This window comes from Hippopotamus amphibius, chromosome 5 (genome assembly GCF_030028045.1).
Source record: "Hippopotamus amphibius kiboko isolate mHipAmp2 chromosome 5, mHipAmp2.hap2, whole genome shotgun sequence".
Taxonomy (NCBI): Eukaryota; Metazoa; Chordata; class Mammalia; order Artiodactyla; family Hippopotamidae; genus Hippopotamus; species Hippopotamus amphibius.
The window spans coordinates 25,883,069-25,893,454 of record NC_080190.1 but is presented as its reverse complement, the minus strand read 5'-3'; the positions used below and the strand labels follow the sequence as shown (position 1 = coordinate 25,893,454).

The window sequence follows — 10,386 nt, the reverse complement described above, 5'->3', positions numbered from 1 at the left end:
CCTCTCTCCAGCTCACCCAAAGTCTCCCTTTTCCTACAGGCACGAAGCGTCTCAGCGCAGGCTGAGTTCCATGCGCCCTGGAAGCGGGGGACAGTGGGAACTGATCCTCAGGCCTGCGCAGCTCTGGGCCGGGAACCCTTTAACTGGCAGCCTGACACTTTGAAAGAACAACTGAACCCTTTCAGAAATGAATCTAGGGAGATGAGGGAGCGACCTCACAGTCGCAGGAGGAAAGATGGGGGCTAGGTCCTCCCGGTGGGAGCCACCGGTCTCGGCTGCTCTCTTTCCCCAGCTGCAGCAGGGGTCCCAGGAAGGAGAGCTCGCGAATCGGGGAGGAGCTGGCAACTCCCAGACCTGGCTGCCGGCACCTCCCGCTTCTCTCCTCCAGTCCTTCGGGAGGCTCAAGGAACAATCAAGTTATGTCTGCAGGCCGTGGGGGACGATGGGTGAGCGGGGCGCTGGGCGGATCAGGCTGTCCGGAACTGCCTGCCCTACTCTCAGTACTGCGTTTCTGACGACTTGTAGGTTCATGGAAATGCAAACACAGCTCGTGCCTGCTCCATGCGCGCCCACAGCCCGAGCGTACCCCTCCCTGCCCCACACCCCATCGCTCACACTAACACGCACACATACGCGTGCAAACGCGCACGCACGAGCCGCGTGCCCCCCACATCCAGGCACCCCTGGCTCAGCCAAGTACCCCCACCCTGGGTGCCCGCCTGCCGGCCTCAGACGCACCCCTCGCCTCCCCTCGCGCACGCACGCGCACGCACGCACTCCCCGCGCCCCCGCACCAGGCTGATGCACGGAGCCGGAGGGGGAGGGGGGCGAGCGGGAGGGATAAGGCCGGGAGCCCGGAGCGGAGTCCGCAGGTCCATCCCGAGCTCGGCTTCCACACTCTCCCTCTCTGCGCGAAGGCTCCGATCTCCCCTTTGGCTCCCCAACCCGAACAGTTGGCGCTGAAAACACTTTACTCCTCCCCCTCCCACCCCCCCCCAACCCTTCCTGCACTCCATCTCCCGCCCCCACAACAGGCCGGAAGAGTAACCCCCTAAACACGGCCAGAAGCGGCTCCCAACTCTTCGCCGGTAGCAGGTTGGAGGCTGGGTTTCAGAGGGACTCTGGATTGGGGTCCGTTGCCAGTCCTTCTCCTGGATTGGGCTTGATTTTCGTATTTTAAAAGAGGATTTCCTGTTACCTTTGAATACTCCTTCTGACAAAATTTCTGGAGGAGCTCGGTGGGGAAGATTTGGGGGGAATCTTGGTTTAAGAAAAAAAAAAAAAAAAGCTCCGAAGGGGCATTTATTAATTTTTCTCGCGTTTTGGAATCACCCTGTGGAGAAGAGAGCGAGCGATCAAAAGCCAGGAGGGAAGAGTGGAGAGGACCAGCAAGGCGCACCAGGCCGAGCCACCTCCTTCCCGGCCACCCCCTCCCCACTCCCCCGACACACACTCGCTTGCTCGCTCACCGGCGCGCGCACACCCCCCCCCGCGCCGGACCCGTACCTCCGCTGGCGCCACACACTCGGCAGCCCGAGCCGCGGCAGCCACAGCGGGATGGAGGCGGCGCGCACGGAGCGCCCCGCAGGCTGGCCCGGGGCGCCCCTCGCCCGGACCGGGCTCCTGCTCCTGTCGACGTGGGTCTTGGCCGGCGCCGAAATCACTTGGGACACGACGCGCGGTCCTGGCAGCCTCGCGGCTCTGGCTTCGCGATCCCCGGCGCTGCCTCCTCTCCCGCCGCGGGCAGTGGCAAGCCAGTGGCCGGAGGAGCTGGCGACTGTACGGAGAGGAGCCGCACTGGGGCGCCGGCCAGGACCAGAGCCGCTGCCCCAGCCAGGTGGAAAGAAGCAAGGAGAAGCCGGAGGGCTGTCTCAGGAAGGCGCGCAGTGGGGACGGGGCATCTCGGCTCCTGGCAAGCCTAGCGGCGCGAGGAGGAGTCGCCGGGCGCAGCCCCCCAGTGCCCTGGAACGCGGGGACGCCCGGGCTACAGTCTTAGCCGATGGTTCCAAAGGAAGCCGCCCTCTGGCCAAGGGTCTCCCGGAGGAGGTGAAGGCAACACGTGCTGGGGGATCTGCGGCCGAAGAGCTCCGGCTACCCAGCACCTCTTTTGCGCTGACCGGGGACTCGGCCCACAACCAAGCCATGGTGCACTGGTCTGGACACAACAGCAGCGTGAGTACCCACTCGGAGGCGGATCTCACTGTTTCCTGACAGCGAAGGAAAATGGGGGGTGGGAACGAGGGGCAAATAGTTGCTCGGGGTCTAGGCGGAGGCAGGGGCAGGGGTCTCCTCGACTTGTAGAGGAACTGGTTCATCCCGCTGTCCCCACGCCCCCAACAGGTTAGTGGAGTTTGTTGTAAGACAGTACGTGTATTTGTTTACCGGAGACCCTAACATTGGGGCCGCCCGGAGGGGAGAGGAAAAAGAGGTGCCTTAAAGGGATCAGTGATCACTTTCTCTGGTACTCGGCTTAGAGAGTCAGTTATCCTGTCGGGTGTGTGTGTGTGAATTCTTGGGTGAGGACACAGATTGATTTGGGGAAGGAACCGCTGGACAGATTCCTGCGACTGCGCGGGCTTCCCCCTTTCCCCTCCAGTCAGACGGAAGAGAGCTAGGAGATTGAGGCCGCTGGGATTCGGGCACTCCTGCCCGCCGGGCTTAGGATATTTCCCTGGGCTCCAGGCGCACTTTCTCCCAGCCATAGTGGGGAGGCTGGGCCTTCAGGCAACACTGATTAACCCCCTCCCCCCCCCAGCTCCCCCAAACCCAGGCAGCTGTCCTGGAAAGCTAAAGAGAGGCAGAAAAAAAAAAGTTTAAAATGTGAAGTGAAATTCAACACCCATCCCGCACCCTTCCTTCTCACGCAAGCACAAGCACACATAAGTCGCGGAGCAAAATACTTGCCCAGCCGCTGCATCCTGCAACCACAAACTCTCAGCGTGGAGTTGGATCCCGGTGCTTTCTGTGCACCTCTCTACGGCCAGGTTACCCTGGAAGCTGCTGTACCGAGAGGTGGCGCCCTGGAGTCCACTCCGGCGGCTCCAGAGGCTCCGGCGCCCGCGGCCAGGCACCCGGCGCTGAGTACGGTCTGCCCGGGCAGCTGCTGCACCCCGCAGCGCGCGCCCAAGGGGGCTCCCCACCCCACCCCCAGCCGGCAGCCAGTCCAGGAACCGTGAGGGGTGGCTCTCGGGAGGAGTGGGGCGGCCTCCGACGATTTACCCCACTCCCTGCCTTCCTCGGCCCCGACTTCAGCCAGTCCTGCAAAAATCCCTTCCTCACATCTGGCTCTCAGGATCAGATCAGAACCCGGCGCTGGGCAGAGTCGGGAGGATGATGGTTGTCTGTAGCAGCAGCTTTGGGGAACTCATTTGATGGGAAAGCACCACCCTGCTGCCTTTGTATTTCTCTTCCTGACTGACATTAAAGATTTCCCTGGAAAATTTTTGCCTTAACAGGGCCTGGGGGGTGTCACAGGGGTAAGTAGTGAATAACAGGGAAGCTAGGAGTCTGCAGAGAGCAGCACATCAGCAATCCCTAGCACAGATTTCCTGGTTCTTACTGACATAGCAACAAGCAGGCATCCCAGGCTGGGTTGGAAGATTTGGGCAGTCCAGTGCCCCAGGAGCAGGGTGGCTGGCTTCATCTGCCTCCAGTGAAGGCCCCCCCATAGCTTCAGAGTGGACAGCTCTGGTCTTGGGGGGTGGGCCATGTGTGGTTTGGAGGGATGGGTGATTGAGGACTTGTAAGTCCCCAGAGGACTCAGTGGGTGTGTGTGTGAGTGAGAGTGTGTGTGTGTGTGTGAGAGAGAGAGAGAGACGTAATTCTCTGATAGAAGGGATTGTGACTTGCAACTTCCTTTTAGTTTGATAATGAGGAGTTGTGTGCGTGTGTGTTATTTTGTTCATGTTCTTACTCTGTGAGGAGGATGGACATGATGTGTGGAAGTAAGTGTATCCCCAGGAGGAGGAGGAGGTGATGTCCTCTCATATCTGTGATTTTAGCACTGCCACATTTGGACAACATAAACTCACTCTGCCTAAAGAGTTTTCTTTCGTTTCTGCTTTTATTTTAAGGATCATTTTTGTGTGTTGATATATTCCCTGAAGATGGGACATTAGAGAATGCTTTCTGCAAATAGTAATTAAATGTGCATGGTCTTCCCTGCCCGTCTGCAAGGCAGTTGTGAAGCAGAGGAAGTGAGGGAGCAAGTCTAGCCCTATACCCTCTGCGCAAATGGCTCTTCAGTTAAAAGGGGGTGCTAAGGGCACAAGGAGTGGACCAGTTGGCCTTGGAGTCCTTAGTGATGGCGATGAGATTTGGGCAGTTCACGAATAGCCCCTCAGGGACTCATTGGTTGTGCTCGTGGCCAGTCTTACTGTCCAAGCAAAGGACAAGGCAACATAGGTGAGAGCAGGAACACCATGGTGTCTACTGTCTCTGGTCCAGAGAGTTACTGCTTCTTTTGCTCCTGGGCTGGACCTACCTCTTTTGACCATGCTTCGCGGGCAATTCCAGTGAGAAGGGCTTCCTTGAGGGTCGGTCTGTGCTGCTCTGAGGAAGACAAGGAAACAGGCTAACAGGGCTCTGCCTTTGAGAGACTTTAAGGAAACACCCCCGGGGGAGTAGCTAGGAAACCAGTTTCTGCACCATTACCCAGTTAGTTTCTTTCTCCCCTCCTCCTTTGCTGAGGGCAGCAAGAGAAAGTACTATAAATAAAAGCCAGGGTGAGGAGTGATGGAGATGATGTCCCTTCTGGAAGTTCCCTTTCTCATTGGTTTCAAAGTGGTTGGAGATGTCCCCAAGGCAGAGAACATGGGTCCTTGCACCAAGCTCTTTTGACATGAAAAGAGAATTCCATCTTCCCTTCTGGCGTGAAATGTGTTAAACATGTCCTTCTCCGGGAAGGCCACCAGTTTGATTGTTAACATATTGTGGGGCTTCCTGCTCTCCCTCCAAGTGCCTCTGGTGGACCTCATTCCTTGCATGCGTTCCTTTTGAGAGTTTCCAGTTACCCCATGTAACTAAAAATTGAACCCTGCTCTGGCCCTTCGTGATCAGGCATGAGGAGATGAACACACAAGAGAAGGGCCCCCATCCCACCCCATGGGCCCAGCATGTGCTCAGGAGCTGAGATTCTCATTCCAGGCCTGAGTCACATATTCACTTTGGTCCCAGGGGTGGGGTGGGATGGCTTGGAGGGCAACGGAGGAAGTGCCCGGCAGGCTTGAGCCAGGAGGGGATGGAGTCTGGGTCCCCCTCCAACCTTTGTGGCCCCGCCAGATGTTTCAGAGGCGAGGTGAGTAGGCTTGGGCTTGGAGCCTGCACTCTGGAAGAGCGATTTGCCTTTCTCTCTAGTTGTCTCCAGCTGCGATCCTGGTGATTAATGGGCCAGAGAGTGTTTCACAAACACCCAGAGGGAGTCCAGACCCTCTGGCGTACAGGGGTACAGAAAAACACATCATTCCGCTCTTCTCCTTCAAAAGAAGAAAGATGCCTCCCTGCTTGGTCAGTGAGTTGGCAAATGGCTCTGGAGCGGGGAACGCCGGGCCCCCTCTGCATTGTAACCCTTGATGGGGAGCCCCCATTCCTGGTGCTGAGGTGAGAATGCTGCATCCTTGTGTAGATTCATCCCCACGCCTTTCCGAAGCTCACTCCCCGCCACGGCAATTTGCAGGCTGCTGCCCCTGCAGTGTGTCTGGTTGGAATGACTTGCCAGATAGTAGTTGTCAATTCACGTGCCCAAGAACTTGGTGAAGAGAAATGGGGGGATGCTGATAACTCGAGGTCCCTACCCTGCCCTGAGCACGCTAGCAGGTGGAACACAGACTCTCCCAGGCACAATTTCATACCCTTAACTAATTCAGCTGGACGGCGTTCTAAAATATTTACTCCTAATGTGCAAAATAGTGACAGATTTGATCAGATTAATTGTGTTTCACTCACTGGAGCATCTAATTGTGGCTCCCAAACAGATTTTTCAAATAGCTTTTGGCTGGGTTGTCTAGCCTTCTCGTCCCCGCTCACAGTCCCTGTGTCACAATATCTTAATGCATTTTGCCTTCTCAGAGGCTTCATAAAGAAGCCTGACACAGAAGCTGTTCTTCAGGGGTTTGCCAAAAAGAATCTGTTTTTAATTAATATTACAAGGGGAGCCATCTCAGTTGAGATGTAGCTGGGAAATGCAGCGGGACATAACATCACTAATTGTTCCTGGTCACTGTCCGCCTGGGGTTGGGGGGTGGAGGGGCATCACACGGGCTGTTTGTCTGCTCTGCGTTTTCTCTGATGGCGTGATTGGCTTCTCAGATCCTGCAGTGATTTCCAAGGTGAGCAAAAGTTGCAAACTCCTTAATTGGGAGGCCTGATTTAATGGTTGCAGAAATGCAGCGGTTGGAACTCGCTTTGTAGTTGGCAGAGAAGGAATGCGGGAAGTGCCTTCTCCAATTGTGTTGGATTTAAGGGAAGGGGGTTGTGGCCGGAAGGCTCAGGGGGCAGAAGGGTGAACTGCTTTTTCTTTGGGCTGTGTAAATCTTATTGTAACTGGGGGTGCTTTGGAACTGGATGATCTCTGGGCCCTGAATCATCCTAGAGGGAGCAGAGAGGTGTGACAGAGCTGGATGGCTGAAGTAGGAGGCTGTGTCTGAAGGCTTTCTCCAAGGCCAGGTCCACCAAGGCCTGGGGGCTGGCCTCACCTGTTGATTTCCCCCTTTCTTTGGCCTCTTGGCTGGCTTGAGATACTTCCCTAGGAGGAGAAAGTGTCAAAGGGTGAATTTTCAGCAAGTTTGGGAAGTTGGAAAGTGTAGCATGCCAGTGCCTGGCAGGCCGCTTTGGGTGAGCATCACTGGCACTTTGGGATGGATGGCCTGTAGCTAACCATGGTTATCCCCCCTGGTGTGGTGAGTTGCTGAGAGGAGGGTCTGGATGTTGCTCTGACTTCATTGGCAGAGAGTGGAGATGAAAGAGCTTCTCACGCAGTGGAGAAACTCAACCGTGTTTGACCAGGTGGGTGATTGAGTGAGTCCCAAGTCTCACTGAGCACAGGCTACGAAGAAATTGGAAATCCTTGTCCCTTGGAATAGCAATGATTTCTTTCTCAGGTTGTCCATAACTTGACAGCTGCTATAACCAGGAGCATTCCACCCAGTGTGTCTCCATTCTAGCTTGAGTACCTTCAGCCTCTTGGATTCAAATCCAAAGTCTGGCATTCAAGGCCCTTCGCTGTGAATGTCCTGGATCTGCTTCTCTAACTCTGTGTTTGACTGGTCCCTGATTGACCCCTTCACTCTAGCCAGGGCAGCCCCTTCATTACCCAGACCCCTTCTTGACTCCAAGCCTTTGCTCTTGAGATCTCCTCCACTCTGGATACCCCTCTTCCTCTATTGAGATGCACCCATAACTCATGGCTCAGTTTGAGATTCAAACATGGTTCTCTATAGAACCTTCCTTAGGAGCATTTATTTTCCTTTTTCCTGTTTATAGAATTTACAGACTGTAGCACACATTTGACTGTATTTTGTTTAGCACTTGGTTATTTTATGAGTGTTTTTAAGGTGAGGGATGAGGGATAAAATACAATAGTACCTCACCCCCTACACCTAGTGTGAGTTCTGCTTTTCTCACATGTGCCTTGTGGCGTGTGGCCCAGTGCTTGGCACATAGCTCAGTACATACTTGCTGAACTGACCCTGGGAACTGGACAGTGCCCTAGCTGCTCAGGGAGGATGGCTGACACTGTCTTTTAATAGCACAGAGTTTATACACCTGGTTTATTATTTTATATATGACTTTTAATGTAAGAGGATGGCAGTAGGGACTAGTCAACAATCCTGGCTTCTTCCTCATGTACTTCAGAGATCAGATGGACTCACATAAGATATTCAACCATTTGCCAAGTGTTCACTATGTGTGTGGCCATGTTCTGGGGACTGTGGGGTTGGTAGGGTGTGATAGATGGAGAGACAAAGACGGATAAGACAGCATTTGCCTCAAGGTCCTTCTAATATGCTTTGGGTATGAGGCTACTCTTCTGTAAAGTTACATAACACATGACAATAAGACAGATGCCACGGGGTTATATGTGGTTAATTGTCAAGTGATCATTTCAGGCTGTGAGCTCAGAGGAGAGGGGATCACTGTGGGAGATGCTACAGGCATCTTAGACTGACAGAATATCAAGGCTGGAAGAGCACTTGGGAATTGTTTTAATCACATTATTCAGCATAGAGATAAAGGATGTGAGGCACAGACAGAAACATGGTACCCTATAGAGTGGACCCTCCTGGTCTTTCTCTCTATAGCCATCCCCTATGCACTCCTGGTTTTCTTCTTGCTTTTACAGACCATTTTCCTTCTAATAGGACTCATTTTCACTCAAGTGAGGTAGGGTGCTGCCCATTTTATAGGTAGGATAGAGTGCGGCCTAGGATGAATACACACAAGGCTAGCCAGAGAAGGTTAGGAATAGAATTGCTCTCTCCTGTTCCCTGGCTGTGCCCTGTGGCCACCCTGCCTACCCACCACAGTGGCTGCAGACAGCAAGTACCAGCTCCTTAATGTGCAGTCTGTAACTTATCCTACTAACCGTTGTTAATGGGGGCCTCTGTGAGTCACCTCGTAGAGTTAGTGAATGAACCAAGCCTGGTTGCATCATCAGGAACATTTTGCTCATTTATTTTGATCAGTGTAGTTTGGGTTTAATTATTTATGGAAATGCTGTTCTTTATAGTATGCTAATAAACATGCTATAGTAAATTTCCAACAAGTGTTGGAGTCTAAGAACTTCAGGATTGCACAAATAGCTTTCTGCTCTTAACTCCTTGCTGGGGAGCAGAGGAAACCATCCATACTGGTTGGGGTGAGAGGACCCGGAGCACAGTGGGGCCAGCCATTCAGGGCTGTTGGTGAGCACATCTGTGCCCATTGCTACGTAGAGGCCTGGCACTTGGGCTGTGCTGGAAGAGAACCCAGTTTAGGGGAGAAGCCAGACATAGCTATGGAGGGTCATCAAGGATGCTGTTAGGTTGCAGATTATTTAGCCTGGGTATGATTGTATGACTTGTGTGAAGTCATGCTTGTGGAGGGTTTTCATCATGAATGCAGTCCTCTTCAGGATGTATTAGGAACATCCTAATGTATGATGGATGGGAGCAAGAAACAAAGCCATGTAGTGAACAGGAGCAGGGGTTCTGGAGCCAGATGCCTGTGTTTGAATCCTTTCTCTCTCTGCCTCCCTTCTCCCCCCCACCACCCCATTAAGTTTAATTTAGTCTTTCTAAAAATTGAAATATAGTTGCTGTACAGTATTATATGTTACAAGTATACAATATAGTGATTCACAATTTTAAAAGGTTATTCTCTGTTTATAGTTATTATAAAACATTGGCTGTCTTCCCCATAGTGTATAATATATCCTTGTAGCCTATGTTATACCTAATAGTTTGTACCTCTTACTCCCCTACCCTTATATTCCCCTCCCCTCTCCCCACTGGTAACCACTAGTTTGTTTTCTGTATCCGTGAATCTGCTGCTTTTTCGTTATATTTACTATTTTGTTATATATTTTTAGATTCCACATATAAATGATATTATACGCTATTTGTCTTTCTCTGTCAGACTTATTTCACTTAGCATAATGTCCTCTAAGTCCATCCATGTTGCTGAAAATGGGAAAATTTCATTTTTTATGGCTGAATAGTATTCCACTGTAAATATATACACCATATATTCTTTATCCACTCATCTGTTGATGGACACTTAGTTTGCTTCCATGTCTTAGCAATTGTAAATAATGCTGCTATGAACATTGGGATGCATGTATCTTTTTGAATTAGTGTTTTTGGTTTTTTTTTTTTGAATACATACCTAGGAGTAGAATTGCTGGTTCATATCATAGTTCTATTTTTAGTTTTTTGAGAAACCTCCGTATTGTTTTCCACAGTGGCTGCACTGATTTACATTCCCACTAAGAGTGTAGGAGGGTTCTCTTTTCTCCACATCCTCACCAGCATATATTTGTGCTCTTTTTGACGATAGTCACTCTGACAGGTGTGAGGTAATATCTCATTGTGGTTTTGATTTGCATTTCCCTAATGATTAGTGATGTTGAGCATCTTCTTATGTGGCCGTTGGCCGTCTGTCTGTCTTCTTTGGAGAAATGTCTATTCAGTTCTCCCGCCCATTTTTAGATTGGGTTGTCTGCCTCTGTCTCTTAATAGCTGTGTGACATTGGGCAAGTTATCACCCTCTCTTGTCTATTTTTTCATCTGTTAAAGGGAGTGATAATAATAATACTTTTCACATTGGGCTGTTTGAAGGATTAAATAAGATATTGTACATAGCGAAGTGTTTAAAAGAAATGTCTGAAATAGTCCTCCAGTTATTTTAGTT

General features: G+C 51.8%; 1 protein-coding gene across 1 annotated transcript in view; it reads left to right on the top strand.

Annotated features, from left to right (window-relative positions):
- The first annotated feature begins 1,557 nt into the window (after positions 1-1,557).
- SORCS3 (sortilin related VPS10 domain containing receptor 3) overlaps positions 1,558-10,386 on the top strand; it is a 569,211-nt gene continuing 560,382 nt past the window's right edge. Inside the window, exon 1 of the mRNA XM_057735333.1 lies at positions 1,558-2,172. Coding sequence (XP_057591316.1) covers positions 1,558-2,172 — 615 coding nt within the window. The remainder of the gene's footprint in view (positions 2,173-10,386) is intronic.